Source organism: Triturus cristatus, chromosome 5_1, assembly GCF_964204655.1.
Source record: "Triturus cristatus chromosome 5_1, aTriCri1.1, whole genome shotgun sequence".
Classification (NCBI taxonomy): Eukaryota; Metazoa; Chordata; class Amphibia; order Caudata; family Salamandridae; genus Triturus; species Triturus cristatus.
The window spans coordinates 160,027,711-160,046,972 of NC_140587.1; the positions used below are offsets into that span (position 1 = coordinate 160,027,711).

General features: G+C 46.2%; 1 protein-coding gene across 3 annotated transcripts in view; it reads left to right on the forward strand.

Annotated features, from left to right (window-relative positions):
* The window catches only part of LOC146830503 (1-phosphatidylinositol 4,5-bisphosphate phosphodiesterase gamma-1-like), a 695,332-nt gene that overhangs the window by 588,160 nt on the left and 87,910 nt on the right, over positions 1-19,262 (forward strand). For all 3 annotated transcript variants that reach the window (XM_085604690.1, XM_085604691.1, XM_085604692.1), the window contains one exon: positions 13,245-13,408. In XM_085604690.1, the coding sequence (XP_085460816.1) occupies positions 13,245-13,408 (164 nt within the window). The remainder of the gene's footprint in view (positions 1-13,244; positions 13,409-19,262) is intronic.

A 19,262-nucleotide genomic window follows, 5' to 3' on the forward strand; every position in this document is an offset into this window, starting at 1 on the left:
GCTGTTTCTATGTGTGCTGCACAACGCAGCACTCATGGAAACAACAAAAACCATAAGAAATTAAGCATTTCTCCTAGTTTTGCCAGGGTAAGACCAGGTTTTCCCTGGTCTTAATTTTGGCACTGCCCCATATTTACTCCACCCTTGTAAATATGGAGCAGCATTAAAACCAATGGATGTTGTGGTGGAGAGCCCACCACAACACCCATTTCCAGCCGCTTCCACACTAAGTATTGCGTGAAAGGGTGCCTTAATTACAAGGCAGCGTTAAGCCAAATTAAGTGTAAATAAGGTGAAGGCCATATCGCCACAGGAATGTCACTAAAAGTGACATTCCTGTGGCGATAGGGGCTCGTAAATATGCCCATAAGAATCCGAGCCATAGCAATTCCAGTTGTATCTGTCAAAGCCAAGATCACCCTGAGTGTGGCCAGTTTAGGATCAGGATACATCAGCCAACCTAGTACTGCCCCCAATGTGTTGAAGTTCCCTTTCCAAAAAAAGGGAAAGTTTAGTGTATTCCCAAATTGTATGCAAAAATCTCCATCATACTTATGACGTCTCAAACACTTTGGGGAAGAGATCATATCTCTCCCCCACAGCCTATCTCTTGTAAAATACAATATCTGCCGGTACCTTTGTTTAACTCTATGTTGTTGGGTTCAGATCTCAACAGGCCAAATTCCCAGGTTGATAAAATAAGGACCATTGAGTTGGGGAACCTATAAATATCTGGTTCGAGGCATATGAGCTGCAGCTCACACACTTAGGATAGTAGATCGCCATCTGGTGTTGGGCTCGGATGCTTGCAGGTTGTTGTTGTCTTCGGAAGAAGTCTTTGGTCACGAGATAGGTGACTCCTCCCTTGGACTACAGTGCGCATGGGCATCCACTCCATCCTCAGATTGTTTTTTTCCCGCCATTTGGTTCGGATGTAACTTTTCCACTCCGGTTGAAAACTTCAAAAAACAAGCTTTTGAAGCGAAAAACTTTTACAAAACTACATCGAGGCACCTTCACTCGACATCGAATTCATCGGACCGGTTCCGGACTTCGACGTGGGCGATTGGACCTATCCTCGCCGTGAGGCGTACGGCTCATGGAAAGGACGCAGTTTAAAAAATGCCCCCAGTGTGGAGCAAAATTCCCACACAGTGACCATCATAAGGTCTGCAACCTGTGCCTGTCGCCGGAACACGACGAGTCCAGCTGTCCAGCCTGCGCCGCATTTCGATCCTAAAAGACCATTCGGGATCGAAGAGCTCGACGCCATATCATGGCACACAGACCAGCCCCGGAACCAGACAACATCTTCGATGAGGGTCCCGATGTCCCGGAAGAAGACTCCGAGGAACTTCAAATTATCTCAGAAGCAGACGACTCAGACGACCCCATTACTCCGGGGCAACGCGTGAGTACCACTGCCCCTACCCCATCCCCTCCAAAACCAAAGGCATTGGTCAAGACTTCGCCAGCTGGCCCCAGTCGAGACCGAAAACACTCTTCAGAAGCCACGCCTTCGGGCTCGGCTCCAAAGAAACACAAGCCTTCCGGTGGCTCGGGCCCGAGCAAACCACATATCATTGTGCCACCGAAGACACAAGACCTCTCGGCACCGAAACCGCCTTCGGCACCGAAAACATCGAGGCCCATAGACAAACCGGCACCGAAAGCTCCCAAGCTCAAAGACTCAAATTCGGCACCGAAACTTTCATCGGCACCGAAACCTTCATTCTCACCGAAACCACCGGCTAAGGACTATAATACACCTCCTAAAGCCAAAGACTCTACCGATCACCCAAAACCTCGATCGGAACCGAAAAAATCGGCGCCAAAGTCTGTTCCTGAATACCAAGAACTTTTCCACCCAGATCCAACACAAAAAAGGATCTATATTAATCCAAAAACTGGACATGTCACTGCTGTACCTTGTAGGAAACGGAAACTGGACACAACACCTGCCCCAGTTCCTATAAAGAAGAAGGACTCGGCAACATCACCAATTCCTCCTTCCTCTCCTGTACCACCTCCTACCCCACCCCCTCTGCCTACACCACAATTACCTCTTCCATCTCCATCACATACACCACCCCCACAGGATGATGATGATGACCTAGGGGGAGGGGGTGATCCGGGTGATCTTAATGACCTTAATGATCCGTTCACAAATCCAGAAACCGTACCATTGGACGACTGGGCATACCCTCTACCAGATATGCCTAACCCTACACCATATCCCTCCAAACCATCACCTCCAGATGACCACCTGGGATTTGGACAACTAGTACACAGAGCAGCACGTTATCATGGTGTCACCATGCACTCCGATGCACCCGAGGAAGACTTCCTCTTAGACACTTTTGAACAGTCTCAGAAGTCGGTTCAAATTTTACCCATGATTAAAGGGGTCATAAAACACGCCACAGAAGTATTTAAAGACCCCGTACGGGCCAGGGTACTCAACCCAAGAATTGAGAACAAATATAGACCTGCCCCAGAAGATCCTTGTTACATCAAAGGGCAGCTCCCTCTGGATTCTTTGGTCGTTTCCAACGCAAGGAAACGCTCCAACTCCCAAACTACGGGAGATACACCGCCCCCCGACAAGGAATCCAAACTATTAGAGGCCTTGGGCAAAAGAGTAGCAACACAAGCTACTAATCATTGGCGTATCGCCAACACCCAAGCCCTATTAGCACGCCACGATAGGGCTCACTATGATCAGTTAGAAGATCTGATACAACACCTACCAGACCAATACAAGGCCCAGGCAAATGACCTGAGGGAAAACTTATCTCAAAAGCCTCAATTAAATGTGCACTTGACGCCGCAGACACTGCCTCTAGGGCAATAAACACAAGTGTACTCCTTAGACGCCATGCATGGCTACGCATTTCAGGCTTTAAGCCAGAAGTACAAAGTACTATACTTAGCCAACCATTTAATCAAGAACAACTGTTTGGACCAGTAGTAGACACTGCACTTGAAAAAATGAAAAAAGACACTGAGACTTCTAAATCCATGGGAGCATTGCAGTCTCCACAACCACGTGGCTCCTTTCGACGCTCCTTCTACAGAGGAGCCTCCAAAAACATGGGAGCAGACACCTCACCACATTCAAACCCTCTACACAAACATCCCCCAGTAGAGGATATTTTAGAGGAGGATATAGAGGAAACAACACCAAGGGACGAGGTCGAGGCAGTACCAACACTCGTACCTCTCCCGCCACTAAACAGTGACTTTCCCCCACTCCCCCCAGTCCATTCCACTCCAGTCGGGGGAAGACTCAAACAGTTCCTACCTGTCTGGAACTCCATCACAACAGAAAAATGGGTAAGACAAATTATACAGTATGGTTACTGCCTGGAACTCACCACTACCCCCCCACACATTCCACCCAAGCAACGCTATATGTCACCAGACCATCTTACGCTCCTCAAACAAGAAGTTCTCTCATTGCTTCAAAAACACGCAATAGAACCAGTTCCCTTACAACATCAGGGTACAGGGGTATATTCACTGTACTTCCTAATCCCCAAAAATGACGAGACGCTAAGACCAATACTGGACCTCAGACTCCTAAATCAGTACATAAACTCAGATCATTTCCATATGATCACTCTTCAACAAGTCATTACTAGAACAAGGCGATTTCCTTGCCACATTAGACCGCAAGGACTCCTATTTTCACATCCCCATGCATCCTGCTCACAGGAAGTATCTAAGATTTGTGGTGGACGGACAACACTATCAGTTTACTGTCCTTCCATTCGGGGTAACAACTGCGTCCAGAGTATTCACCAAATGCCTAGCAGTAGTAGCAGCGCATCTCAGGAGACAACAAATTCATGTCTTCCCATATCTAGACGATTGGCTCATAAAAGCCAATTCATTCAACAAATGCATCCTACACACTCACCAAACTATTCAAATCTTACACAACTTGGGATTCACAATAAACTATCCCAAATCTCATCTCTAACCCTCCCACATACATCAATATCTGGGAGCCACCATAAATACCTCCAAAGCACTAGCATATCCCAGCCCAGCCAGGATAGCCAAAATACAAGCTCTGATCGCAAAATTTCAAACCCAACACTCTCTTCCAGCAAGAGTGTTCATGCAACTCATAGGCATGATGCCGTCATGCATCTTCATTGTGCCTTATGCAAGACTTCAAATGCGTCCTGTGCAAGAATGTCTAGCACGTCAGTGGAACCAGGCTCACGGACAACTGGCAGATCTGGTGTTGGTGGACAGCTGCTCACATCGCTCTCTAAAATGGTGGAACACTATAAACCTGTCCAAAGGGCGGCTGTTCTTAGAGCCTCTTCCACAAATAGTGCTGACAACCGACGCATCTCTCACAGGATGGGGAGCCCATCTCCTAACACACACCACTCAGGGCACATGGACCACTCAACAGAAAGAGCTCCATATCAATTACCTGCAACTACTGGCAGTATTCCTAGCACTAAAATCATTCCAATTACATCTCCAGAACAAAACTGTCCTCATCCGGACGGAAAACATGACAGCCATGTATTACATACAAAAACAAGGAAGCACACATTCTCTCCAGCTGTCCCAGCTCGCACAGAACATTTGGAGATGGGCCATTCCCCAGAACATATACCTGCTAGCAGAACACCTTCCAGGAGTTCACAATCAGATTGCCGACCTGTTGAGTCGACAAACTCAACAGATCCACGAATGGGAATTACACCCACAAGTCCTACTCCCATTCTTCCAAAAAGGGGGCCAACCAGACATAGATCTGTTCGCCACACACGAAAACGCAAAATGCCCAACCTTCGCCGCCAGGTTTCCCCACCCACAGTCGAAGGGCAATGCGATATGGAAGAACTGGTCAGGCAGATTTGTGTACGCTTTTCCGCCTCTCCCACTCATTCCATTAGTGGTACGCAAACTCAGGCAACAGTCTCTCAAGCTGATACTAATAGCTCCCACATGGGCACGTCAACCCTGGTTCACAACACTGCTGGAACTCTCTCTAGTTCCACACCCAAAACTGCGCCTCTCCCCGTCCTTATTAACCCAGAACCATGGAGAAATCAGACACCCAGATCCACATCAACTGAACCTAGCGATCTGGCTCCTGAAGTCCTAGAGTTCGGTTACCTCAACCTACCACCAGACTGCATGAATATTATAAAAGAGGCCAGACGGCCTACTACTAGAGCCTGCTACGCTGCAAAATGGAAAAGATTTGCCATTTACTGCACTAACAATGATATACGCCCACAGGATGCATCCATCCAGAACATCATTTGCTACTTACTACACTTGCAAAGATGTAATTTAGCGTACACGTCCATTCGTCTCCACCTAGCAGCACTAGCAGCCTACTTACAAAATCGACAACACTTGTCATTATTTAAAGTACCAGCGATCAAAGCCTTCATGGAAGGTCTTAAAAGGATTATTCCTCCCAGATTACCACCCTCTCCAGTGTCGAATCTAAATATTGTTCTCACAAGGCTCATGGGTCCCCCATTTGAACCTCTGCATAAATGCGTACTACAGTTCCTCACATGGAAAGTAGCGTTCCTTATTGCTATCACATCCCTCAGAAGGGTAAGTGAGATCCAGGCTTTAACCATACAAGAACCATTCCTACAGCTACACCGTAACAAAGTGGTTTTCAGAACAAATCCTAAATTCCTACCAAAAGTCATTTCTCCGTTCCATCTTAACCAATCAGTCGAGGTACCAGTGTTCTTCCCAAATCCAGACTCGGTAGCTGAAAGAGCTCTTCATACCTTATACGTTAAAAGAGCCCTGCTTTATGACATTGATAAAACCAAATCTTTCCGCAAAACCAAACAATTGTTTGTAGCTTTCTCTCCACCACATAAAGGCAACCCCATTTCCAAATCCGGGATAGCCAGGTGGATAGTTAAATGTATCCAAATATGCTACCACAAGGCTAAACGCACTCTAACAGTTCCCCCTAGAGCGCATTCCACACGCAAAATAGGGGCTTCCATGGCATTCTTAGGAAACATTCCCTTAGAAGATATTTGTAAGGCAGCCACATGGTCTACAACACACACCTTCACTAAACACTACTGTGTTGACGTGCAAGCGAAACAACAAGCTTCTGTGGGTCAGGCTGTCCTTAAAACTTTATTCCAAACTGCTGCAACTGATACAGGTGACCACCGCTAGGGGAGACACTGCTATATAGTCTATCCTAAGTGTGTGATCTGCAGCTCATATGCCTCGAACGGAATATGCTACTTACCAGTATGCATCTGTTCTTGGCATGTAGAGCTGCAGAGCCACACACGCCCACCCACCTCCCCGGGACCTGTATCTGTTCCAGCATCGTCTTACTTAGACATTACACATGGACATCCTTTTCTTTATTTTTACAAACTCCATCATTTCCCATCATGGCGAAAAACAATCTGAGGATGGAGTGGATGCCCATGCGCACTGTAGTCCAAGGGAGGAGTCACCTATCTCGTGACCAAAGACTTCTTCCGAAGACAACAACAACCTGCAAGCATCCGAGCCCAACACCAGATGGCGATCTACTATCTTAAGTGTGTGGCTCTGCAGCTCTACATGCCAAGAACAGATGCATACTGGTAAGTAGCATATTCCTTCTCCTGTATTGGATTTCGCTTAGATTCACATACTTGAATTATTCTAAATTGATAATTGATTCCCCTTCGTTAGGCAAGAAATGAGGTAGCATTAGTTGGCTTCTGTGAAACACTTTCCTAGAACCATTATTTTAGCTGAAGCTGAACTTTTGATTGCAATCAGGGGACAACGGCCATGTTCTTCATCATTGCTGTTCATAGTCTCAAGGGCTCAACCCCTAGCATTTGGCTCTTCTGAGCTACCAGAAGATTATGAACAAATTCTGGAAGTGATTCTCATTGAGGACTCTCTAAGAACCTTAACAGCTCTCAATGTCCTCACATTGGATTCTGCCTTATCTTTTCCATCTCTCAAGTACACGTCTGTCACAGGACATCAAGCTCAAGTTTTTTGTTCAAGTATGTGTACCATTGTTGGCAGAGTTGACTGTGTCTCAGGCGTTGCTGCAAAACATATTCACTTCTGGTGAGCCTTATTCCTACCTACTGTTGGTTTTTGCTATGTTAACCTATATTCAAGCAATACTGGAGAAGAAATAGTAACTTACCTGTCACTACACTTAAACTGTAGATGTGGAGTTAAACATAGTAAATCTACATTTGCTGATATTTACTTGCGTGGTAGTCAGTATTCTGGCTTCAAGATTTTTTAGTGCTTTGATTTGAAAATCTCGATAGTCTGGAAATACACTGTCTCTGTATAGCCTGACTGGAATGGCAAGTGCCTTCTTTCTACTAATAAAGGTGGCCCTTTATTTCAGAACATAAAGTAGAAGTCTATGAAGGGATGGTCCTACCAGGTCTGCGGTTGGTCCAATGTGTTGGAAGTATTGAGCATGTGTAGGAGTAGTAGCTCAGGTGTGTGTATCTGCCTGAGTTGGGTCACCAGCCATCTGGATGAAGTCCAGGGCCTCCATGTTTTTGAGGTAGTCAAGTGCTGTTGTTTGGACTACAGACTGTTAATCCATAAGTTAAAATCACTCATGACAACAGTTGTTGTGGCCTCAGTCTGCAGTTTGAGGGTCATGTTGAAGAATCAATCTGGAAAAGGTGGACTACATCCCAGAGGCCCCTATACCTCCGCAAACTGCTGAAATGAATTATGCATCAGATTACTACACATTGAGAGGATGGATACACTGCACTAGGTAGTACTGAGCATTTACGTGTACCTGTGTGGACTATCCCTTCCCCTTTCTTAGCCTCTCTGTTTCTAGGAGTGATCTAAGCCTGGAGGGAGGCAGTTCTTGGGATGGTGGGAGAGCAATCATCAAACCAAGTTTTTGTGGTTCTGACTCGGTCGCGGTTGGTTCTACAAAAGAGGTTTTTGGCATATAGGGAATGTTTATAAGCTGAACGGGTGCGGATAAGGCCTGTAAGGGACAACTTCAGTAAGGACTGCAGCAGTCAGTCACGAAGCTGTCTCATGCTGACTGTGCTTCTAGTGGTTTTAGATTCCTTTTCACAGTTATGATGAGGTGCTAGACTGGATCTTCTCAGAGGGGACACCTTATCATGGTCTATAGGGAGTGCAGATAGAAGACATGCTTTCAAGCCAGCAAAATCTCACAAGAAGCTGAAGGTAATAGGACCATATCTTAAATTTTGTGCCTGCCAGTTAGTTATATGTAGGACAATATTATGAGGAGACTTTGAATCGTTCAGTAATGACTGGATACTGTTATTAAATAATATAAATGTGTTCTGACTATCAGTTTGTGAAGGGTCTTTGCATATATGTTATGGGAGCCGACTTGCAAAAGATATGTTTAGTCAAAAAGAATTAAGCTTCCCGATTATCTTAATACCCACAGATAGTGAAAGGGGCTGTTGATCTTCTGAAGGCCAGTCACTTGTAAAGGCAAGTCTAATCTAGGCACTTCTTTTGCCACAAGTAAAGTGAGATTTTTCACACTTTCTCGCCCTCTTTGTTCATGCCTTTAAGCTTATCAAATACAATGAGGCCTAATCTAGGTGCTAAAATCCTCTTATGCTGAGTCAAACTGAAAAATTGCCAGTAGTAGTCCACTTGAGGGAATTGTTCCTGGCCATGTGAAACAAGACCATAATTGTTTAAGAAAGTAGAAAACCATGGGGCATATTCTCAAGGACTTATCGCAGAGTTAGCGGCACTTTATCGCAGCCAAAGTTGAGATAAATCTATCTCCCCATTCATAACCCGGTGCTAACAGCCCATATCACCATTTTACCAGCGATAGCAGCCACCAAAAACATCGCCACAGACGACCCGGGCAATTATCGGTAATAATATGCAGAGTAGGCGTTTCCGTGCAAAAAGACGCGCCAACACCACTTCGCAACACTCACAACGACCAGCCAGATCAGTGATAAGATCACAAAACATGCGATAAGGCGCGTTAGCAGCAGGAATTTAACACCTGCTCTGACCTGGTGAAAAGTCGGACGAAAACCTGCACCAGAAAAGGGAGCCCAGCCCAGAGCCACACCTCAAGAACAACGGATGCCATGGAGAAACTGATCATGTAGCCCGGAGTCCCAAGAGGGCAATAACACCCACCGCCACCCCCCCTCCGAATACCACAAAGGCAGCGCAGACCAAGACAGCGGACCTCCAGGAAACGCATCAGCCTCACAGACCCAACACCAGAGGATGACATTGCATCCTGAACAACATTGCCCACAGGCTGACGGTACCCACACAGCGGACATCCCTCCACAGACAAAGCTGCTGGCTGTGCTGCGCTTGTTGGCCTCTGGTACCTTCCAACCAACAACTGCCAGAGTCGGAGGAGTCTCACAGCCAGCCCTATCAAAGTACATCACAACTGTCTTGGATGCCATCATCAGCTTGGTATCCCAGTACCCTCACTTCCCCCACACTGCGCAGAAACAGCTGGAGACCAAGCAAACCTTCTACGCCATAGCTGGCTTCCCACACGTGTCGGGGACAATCGACTGCACACATGTCCTACTTGTGCCCCCTGCCGACACTGCACACAATTACCGCAACAGAAAGCACACGCATTCCATTAATGTGCAGGCAATAGTGGACCAGCGGTAACCAATGTAGTCGCCAACTACCCAGGTAGTGTGCATGATTCCTACATCTTCCGAAAGTCCATCCTCAACTGGCGCTTCCAGGATGGCACCTACGGAAATGCTCTGCTCGTTGGCAAGTACCAACTTAACACACCACACCCCTCAAATCCACAATCATGCAACTTACAACTCTGGCAATGCACATGTTACAGACAAACATACAACATGCCAAACAACATGCCCACCCACCAGACACGACAGCACAACTTACTGTGGTAACCTGGGCTAGCCATGTACATGAGCCAACAACGGCATGGCACCTCAGCCACACAATAGCAGAATGTGGGGAGAGGTGGGAACCAGGCATGTGCGAAGGAGGCAAGTGACCCATGATTGAGAATGTACACAATGCCAAGTGTGGCGGTGCAGTATGCATACCACAGACATATCCATGTCTACATGGTGTAACCCTGGGCGTGGTTCTCTTCTGGAATGGCCAACGTGTCTGCCATAGCGGCGCCTCTCACCCCACCATGAGGCCGACGCGGTCGCCGTGAGCGGTGTTGCCTGCGATCCTGTGCACCTGCTGTACCCCGGGCCGCTGGTCCCCGAACCCGTCTTGCCTGCCCCTGCGCACCCAGGCCTCACTGCTCACCTGCAGACACCGGCGTGTGTCAAAGAGGGCCCACCACGTGCCGGTGCAAGCTACAAGCCCGAGGCCAGCGACCTTGGCAGCCTCCTCCGACCATCACGGCCTCCGCAACTCAGGCCCTCAGTACTACATTCTAGTTGACGTACTCCACCGCTGCCTCCGGCCTACACTACGATCAAGTAGGTCACACATTTGGAACTGAGTCTTGATATCCTGATGGCTGAGTTCATATGTTCATGGGACGTTTGATGTCACTGTACTCCCTTCGATGTAGTGCCACCAAGTCTGTGCATAGCATTCCAACAATACGTGTCTGTGGTCCCTCGCTGACTACCGCCTTCGGACCCCACTGCGAGCCAGTAGGTCACACATTTGGAACGGAGTCTTGATTTCTCAATGGCAGAGTTCATATCATTGTACGCCAGGAGATGGGTAAAAGGAAGACGTGATTCAGTTCGGAGCAAAAAAGGATCATCGTTACGGAGGTGTCCGAACACTACTGACAACTGCTCTGATATCACTGACTCTGTTCCACACGAGCCAACGACACGTGGCTGTGGGCCCCTGCTGACCGCTGCCTCCGGCCTACACTGTGGTCGAGTAGGTCACACATTTGGAACTGAGCCTTGATTTATTTATGGCAGATTTGACATCATTGTACAGGCCTCATCGCAGACTGCATCCCTTTTCAGCTCTGGTGCCACTAAGACTGTGCCCCTACATTCATGGACACTCTCTCGTTGAACCTTGGTGGCGGATGAATCTATGGACTGGCAGTTGTCTCCATCATCATGTAGGTGATACTAACTTGTTGTGAGAAACGGGGCTGTAGCATTCCACTCCTCCATTTGCCTGTTTCTGGCGGCATCTGACCTCTGCATCATGCCATGGAGGACACCTTCCACTGTCCCCTGCAACCCTCAGCGACATTCACCTTCGACATCGATGAGGACCCGATCAGCTCGCGTGGCCCTACCTCATTGCACCGCAAGTCACCGTCCCGTGGCGGATTGCCTGTGCCGGTCGCAGTGCATTCGGTGCCACTAACTCTGTGCTGATCAAGTCATTATCCCTGTCGGATTGAATATTGGATGGCCTCTGAGTCGATGGACTGAGGGTCATCAACGCCATGTGTCTGTGGCCCTGCGCTGTCCGCTGCCTCCGGCTTCAACTGCGGTCCACCTGGGCTCACACATCAAATCGTGTCCTGACCTGCCAGGACGTCGCATCACCGCAGGAGGCACATGCCACCACCGACAAGACCACCTCCAACCAACAACTGCCAGAGTCGGAAGAGTCTTACTGCCAGACTCTCGGAGTTGCTCACACCTGTCGTGGATGCCATCATCTGCTTGATACCCGCACCTGTTCGGCCACCCCCTTCTGGCAGTCTGACACCTGGCCTTGGAATGCGATGTGTGCTTCAGTGGCCTGCTGGGAGCCAGCCGTGGTGGTGGGTGTGTCCAGCTGTGTGGTCTGTGCAGGAGGTGGGGTATCCTCGATGCATCTGGGCTGCCCTGCTCCTGAATGTGGATTGCCTAAGATGTCCATGAACTATTGTAGGGTGTCAAAAGTGTGGAGGTCCTCATCAGCATCACTGTAGAGTTGTCTGGTCTGCTCTTCTGGAGGTGTTGTTTGTCCCTCTGCAATGTGAAGGGGAGATGCTTTTTGACATTGTGTTGGCATGTATGTTGACGCATTGTTCAAGTTTACATACAGACTGCATGACAATGTACATTGTGACTGTTTGGGAGGAGCGGACTATTTGATGTGGGACAGTGGATATTTGGACTACATGATGTAGGTGAGGTTGTACACATACATTTTCATCTCACAGTTTCCTGCTATGTCAGATGTGATTGGCCAGTTTCTGGATTCGGGACATGATCCAGGGTCATTGTGGATGTTCGGTGTGCTACACATCGTTGTGCATGTGTGCCATTGTGCCTGTCTCCCCCCGTCCTCCCAGGCCCTGGTCGTTACTCACCCTGTTGATGTTGTGTCAAGTCATGTCGAGCTGTGTTCGGACTCCCGACTTCTTGCACCGTCTCCATACTGATGACTGTGGCCACCATTTCCTGCAGCTCCTCCTGTGGCGCAGGACTGCCACCTCCAGTCGCCGTTGCTGCCTTCTTGGTTTGGCTTTTCACATCATGCCAGCGCATCTTGACCTCCTCCAGTGACCTCCTCGACACTCCGACTACATTCACGATGGTATGCCATTTTCCGTTTGTGTTGCCAATGACACGGTGGAGGTGACGGACAGTTGTTCTGTCACCTCCGTGACGACGATCCGGTTGTCATGCGGACTGTACCCCGTCTTCCTCTTACTCTTCTCCTTGGCCTTCACTGACCCCGACCCCGAGGTTCCTTGCTGATGGTCTGTGAGGCTTGTGGGGTTCGCGTTGACCTGGGCACTCGGTCTGGGTGCACCCTTGGTGCTACGCAGTTTATTATTTTTTGGGTGTGTTTTTCTTGTTCTTCTTTTATAGTGCATTTTCCCACATGACGCGTGGGAATTGCAGGCCTGTCGCTGGTTATCGATGATTTTTGTATCGTGGTTGGTCTCATTGCAACTTTTTTCGCGTTTCGCATTTTTGCGGCGTCGCATTGATTTTAGCACGGTCATTCGACGCGTTATCGCGGGACTAATTATCACACGTTCTTGAGAATAAGCCCCCATATGTGGAAGATAATTGCTTCTACAGTGCATATAGCAAGTGCAGGGTAGTGGCAGCAGCAAAGTTTCACTGGTAGCTTGTTATGATATATAATCTCACCACAGTCTCCCTTTTGTAAGAGAGTGCACTCCTTGTGCCCTGTGGAGTTCAGTGGGTATTCAGTGGGAATTTTGAGCAAGAAAGTGTGTGTCATCTTTTCTTGTGATCCGCTCGCTTGAGTGTTGCTGTAATGGAATCCATTTTTTGTAGTGATCTCCAAGGAAGGAAGGAGCTCCAAACAGTTTGTGTTCACCATCCATTCCCAGCAGATGTCGCACCCGACACAGTCGCTAGATGTGGCTACGGACACACTGGAGGAGCTTAACGACTGGGTGGCTAAAATCAGAGAAGCAACGCAAAACGCAGATGCCAGAGTGAGTGAGAGAACTTTATACTAGATAAATCCGTCCATGCCTTTAAGGGTATCATATGTTTAACATGTATGTGATATGAATCTATATATTGAATGATGTTCTCACTGTAAAAATTGCAAAGTTGGGAAAGGTAAAAATAGATTGCAACAAATGAAAACAGTTATTTGAACTAGCAGCAAGAGTAAATAAAACAACACTTTGGCCAGTCGTTCATTCAAGCAAAATAAAACAGAAGATCTTTAGAACATTACTATAGGAATCAATCGCCTGGTTCTGTGGAAGCTTCTCTTACAGTTTGGGAGCTAATCATGAAAACCATTCTTCCCTCTTCTGTTGTGACTTCCGGTCAGCTGACGCAGTTGGGTCATACCAACAAAGTTTCTCCCCCTAGTAGCATTGGGCCAAACCATTCCACGCATTTCAAGGTTAGATGCAAGAATATAAATAGTTTTCTATCCTGCACTAAAAACCAAAGCAGATTTCCCTAAAAGACTAATCTTATGTAGACGTTATTGTATATCAATGTATATATAAGTAACTCTGTTTGTCTCATATGGGACCGTTGCTCCTAAAAAATACGTCACTAATAAAGCCATAGGGTCTCCTCATGTGTCATCATAGCTTGATAAGGCGTGCCTGTGACATCAGTTATGTTTTTTTCTCGCTGCATCTCCAAGAACATAGATCTGGAGTGTCAACCGTTTTTGCGCTTTACTACTCAAGGTGTAAATCAGGATTTAAGTTTTTGTACAAGATGCAGAAACCGGATATATGTTTCAGACTGTTGTACAGTGTTTTTGGAAATTGCATATGCATTGTCATGTTATCTGTGTGAGCAGACAAATCCAAAAACCATAAGAGAAAGTGAGTAAAACCTGATTGTGGCTTTGTTTGGGAAATTGAAGGGTCCAAAGGTCATGAGTGTTCTTTTTCACATTCAGGGAGCTTCTCACCATGGTATCATAAAACACACAAAAGAGTTACATTACTTTTCCCAATCCCAAAAAGCACAATACATTGATTAATTTTCTTCTTTGTCTTCATCTGATCCAGTACATATTCTGCATGAAATTCAGAATGAGACTCCGCAGGTTAGTGTACCTTCATAGATGCAGCAGACTGAGGCCTTTTAGAAGGTCACGAGGAATATTTCTAGCCCTTCACCAATAGGAAATCCTTCCGGAGTCTTCAGGGAATGATGTTGCTTTCCAGTAAGTCACAGCAGTCCTTTTTCTATGGATCTGTAAGAATCATTGATGTTAGTGAGTGTTAAGTTGCTTACCGCTCTTGTCACTGTTACAGCCACGTTGGACCTGGTAGCACCAAAAGGGTCGCCAGCGGGATCGGAAACAACGTTATACTCAGTTCCTATAGAGTCTTCCAAGGTGTTTTCAGAGGCTGACATAAAGATGGCAGGACAAAAAAATTGAGACATTTTGAGGGACTCTCATTATTGTAGATGAAAGCTTCAAGATAGGAATACTTTCATGGGAAGGAGGGCCTTTTTAGGTCAGACTCCGATGCCCTGCAGTTTCCGGTTTGCCCTTTACGTGACGATGATGATGATGATGATGATGATGATAACAATGGGCATCATTTTCCCTCGGAAAGCTACACAGATTTTTGTATGCTGGAAAAAATGCAAATTGTAAGTGAACTTGATATGTCCTGAGTCTGACTTTCAGGTCTCTGATACACCTGATTGAGCAGTTCATGTTCAGTAAAGTGTCATTCTCTGGAATTTGACTATTGCACTACATACTGAGCCGCCAAAGATGTCTCTGTCTATGCAGATTATGGTATGATAAGGTTGCTCCTTCTTAAATGTGACGGATATCCTTTCAGCTGTATTATAAGTGGCATTCGATAGAATGCACTTGCAATACAGTGGACAGCACATCCGTCATGTTTGCGACGAGTAACCTGTCTGCTGAACTCTAAATCAGGCCCTCTATCTGCTAAGCAAGTAGCCAGTGCTGTTCTGCATTTTGGTGATTTCTTATTTGGCCACTTTGAGGATCCATGGGGAAACCCTCATTCTATTCCATCTGTTACCAAGTATGCTTGTAGGATTACAAACCTGTGCCATTGGATCCCTCATGTCTGACGTCTCATGAAACAAGGCTCTATTCCAGCAATTCAGCCGAATAGAGAGATGAAGGTTCCAAACGTTCAGGGAACAACATTTTGCTTCTGGGAGCTCTGACATAATATATATAAAAGCAACACATTTGTTTGCCAGGTACATCAGTGCAAGAGGTGGCTTCACCTCCCATGGCCATGTTGAACGGAGTCTTATCGACAACAGTTCCTACATTTAATTCAGAGTGATTTTGCTGCTTCCATGCAAGGAACTCAAACTTGTTTGAAAAAGAGTGATGCAGGGACTAGAGCTATGGGATACAGTGTAGTGCTCAGGAAGCATGCCTATATGCTCACAGCCAGGTTTTCTGGTGATGTGCCATTTTATGTTAGAATACCGGTTAGTGGAAAAGTAGAGCCATCATTTCAAAGAGAGCCATGTTACAACATGTTCATTCGTTTTGGCTTTGCCTTTTAAGAAGATCCAGTAACAGCATAGGTATTTACGGGGAAATACTCATCAGATTGCTCGTTACCTTCAGCCTCTTTTGTCTCCACAGAAACATCAGCAAGCAGTCTTTTCGTTCTTCTAGAGGCAAAAATGGTGGTAGAGCAAGACAAGGTGATGCACTTGCTCATTGTCTTCGACAACAGAAGTTGTAAAACCTCTCAGTCCTGTCAAGGTTCTTAACCATGACACTCTAGATGGGGGACTGGTAGCATCTTTTTTTTCAGAAGTGGACAGAAGTAAGTTTGGATAAATGTGTCTTACAGATTTAGAAGTCGGGTTTCTCTCTCACCTTCCATAAGAATTTTCCTCCCATCCCCTCTCAGTCTTATTAACCTCTTCAGGGAGGAAATGTCCCTGCTCTTAAAGAAAGGACCAATAGTGTTATTCCCTCATTTGGAAAGGGGCCATGGATGCTGTTCATGTTACTTCAGCATGCTGAGGACAATGGTTTTCATTCCATTCTACATCTCGAAATGTTGAACAGATATCGGAAGCGAAAAGAAGTTAAAATTGTTTCCGCTGCAGCAGGTTCTTCAGTCCATTCAGGAGCATTAAGGATCTCCAGGATTCATATTTCCATATTCTAATGGTGGAGTCTCACATGAAATGTTTATGGTTTGCTGTGGGAGATATTCACTTGCAGTTTAAGGTTCTGCCCATCTGCTTCTCTTCAGCACTGAGGGCGAATGTGATCTTAGCTCTTCCTTAATTTCAGGTATATTTTGTGTACCTGTACTTGAATGGTCGGCTGTGAAGAGCATTCTCTCCGAAGATATTGGTCAATCTGTAGCACAAACTGGGGTTCTCACTCATTGTGGCAGAATCTCAGCTTGTGTATTGGCAGTGCCGACAGTCCACATGGAAGATTTCGGATGTGGTACATCCTAAGAATCGGTTGCGCAATTTGATCAAATGGTTACAGATTTTTCAGTTTCTGCTTGGCAAACAGTGAGCAATTTCTCCTGATTTTAATTCTATTGCTTTTTCTGACTCCTCTGGTTTGTCTACGGATGCATCCAGGACTGTGGTGTCTGAGAAGAGAGTGGAATCAATATTACAGCAGTCTAAAGAATATTAAGTAGATCCCTCTCAATTTACTCCAGATGTGTCATTCATGGATGCTTTAGTCAAACACAGAGATAGAGTTTCCGTTCAGACCTCCCTTGCCACAATAGTAGTTTTGACAAATACATCTCCCAGGGGTGCTGTGCTCATGTGGATGCGTTTTTAATACATGGTCATTGGCGAAGAAAGAATTGAAGTATCACCTTAATGATCTTGAAGTGAGAACTATCAAGTAGGCTGTAAAGTGTCTTTTCTCTGGTACAGAAAGATCAGATGCAGGTTTGATGGGCCCAGCCCAGTTGTACTCAGAGCCACTGCAAATTTGGCAGGTAGCCACAAAGAGGAGAACTTGGCAATTAGCAGGTCAGCTGTCGTGAATGGAGAATCTGGCAGAATACCTCTTCTCCTTAGCAGAATGTCTTCTATCTATGAGTGGGAGCTGCACCAGGATGTTGGTGGGCTATCTTTTTCCCATCATTAGAGCTCTTTGCCATAAAAAATAATTAGTTTCACCCAGATGTCAGGCTAACTCACCTAAAACTCTGGAGAGGGAGCAAACAGATGGGGTTTGCTCCCCTAAGGGTTGCCAAGACCATGGGGTAAGGTTAAACCAGTGGCCACTATTTGCTGAGCATGGCCGACCATTTGCCGTAAAATGGGTAGGTTATTTTTATATTATGTTATGTTATCTGGGTTCATAGTGCGCAACTTACCACCCGAAAGAGCTTCCAGGCACTGGAGCAGGTTTGTAGGTGGGCCAGTGAGGGGGGGGGTGAGAGATTGGTCAGGGGTATTTAGTTGAAGAGCCAGGTCTTCAGCTTCTTGCGAAATTCAAGAAGCAAAGAGAAGACCTTAAAGTGTAGAGGGATTTCATTTCATGTTTTGGGTACAATGTTGGAGAAGGCAAGGCCTCTGTTTATGCTTTTGCGGATGCGGGGGGTAGTGTACGAGGGAGAGTGAGGCAGAGCACAGATGGTAGCTTAATCTCACTAGAGATTAAACTAGCACAACACCCGCGCGTACCTCTTACCAGTGAACGCACAGTGCTGCAGGCCTTGGACAAGATTGATATGTCTGAACCCAGCCATTTTTATACAAAAGAGAATGTTATCTTAATAGATGAGTTCAGGTCTAGGTGTATCCCCTTTCCATTGGACATGTTCATATATCTCTGGCTGACGCAAACAGTACTAGAAAAGATCACAGTTTGCCCAGAGGAACCATGTGAGGAGTTTACACTGCTGACTCAATTTATTACATCCCAGACTCTATGAGATTAGTTTCCAAATTATGCACACCAGTTTCAGAGCCTAGAACAGAACGCTCCACACATCACCAACAGGCATGGGAAATAAATAGACATTGGGGAAGAATTATCCGATAAACAATGGGAGTACTTCTGCACACAGATGAAGCTAATCTCCATGAACCATCCCACAGACTACTTCACTTCAAGTTCTTTCATCGGGCATACTTCTCACCTGCTAATCAACATAGAATATATCCGTCTAGATCACGATTTTCCTCGCTGCAGCGCAGAGCACGCAGGGTTCCGTCACTTAGTTTGGATGTCCTCCTTTATCAAAATACTTGCATGAGATCACGAGCACCATCTCCAGTATGATTGGTAGTGGATTGAAAACATGGCCATTAATCGCCTTGTTGGGATATGTTGGGCCGATCCCACAAGGAATTAGACAGATTTACAGTGCTGGCGTTGTTGGCCAATCGAAGGATCAACATGAATTGGTGCAGGAGCTTTGGCTGAAAGACATATCTATATGTAATGATAGAATTAAAACACCCTACAGCCTCCCAGCTCTAGGCCTAAAGACATATGGGCACCCTAAGGATGTCCTTAGCTTGAGATGATACAAATGGTTCACATGGACAAACTCGAACTTCATAAGTGGTGATGAAACCACTTGAACAATTCAATTTTAGTAAAAAAAATTGGATACAATGACCTACAGCTTGCAGACTCTTAATACACTGTGGATGCTATTGCCAAACAGACTGAGTAACCAGACGTGTAGAGCTGAGAGCCATGTCTAGTGTATTTTTTAACTCCACCTCTCACTGAATAGTCCTCAGTATTGACTGGAGGGGATCACTGCTTATTGGGGTATCTTTCAAACTTTAGACATGATCAATAGTTTATGAGTGCTTTGTAGAGGTTGTTTTATATCTGTACAT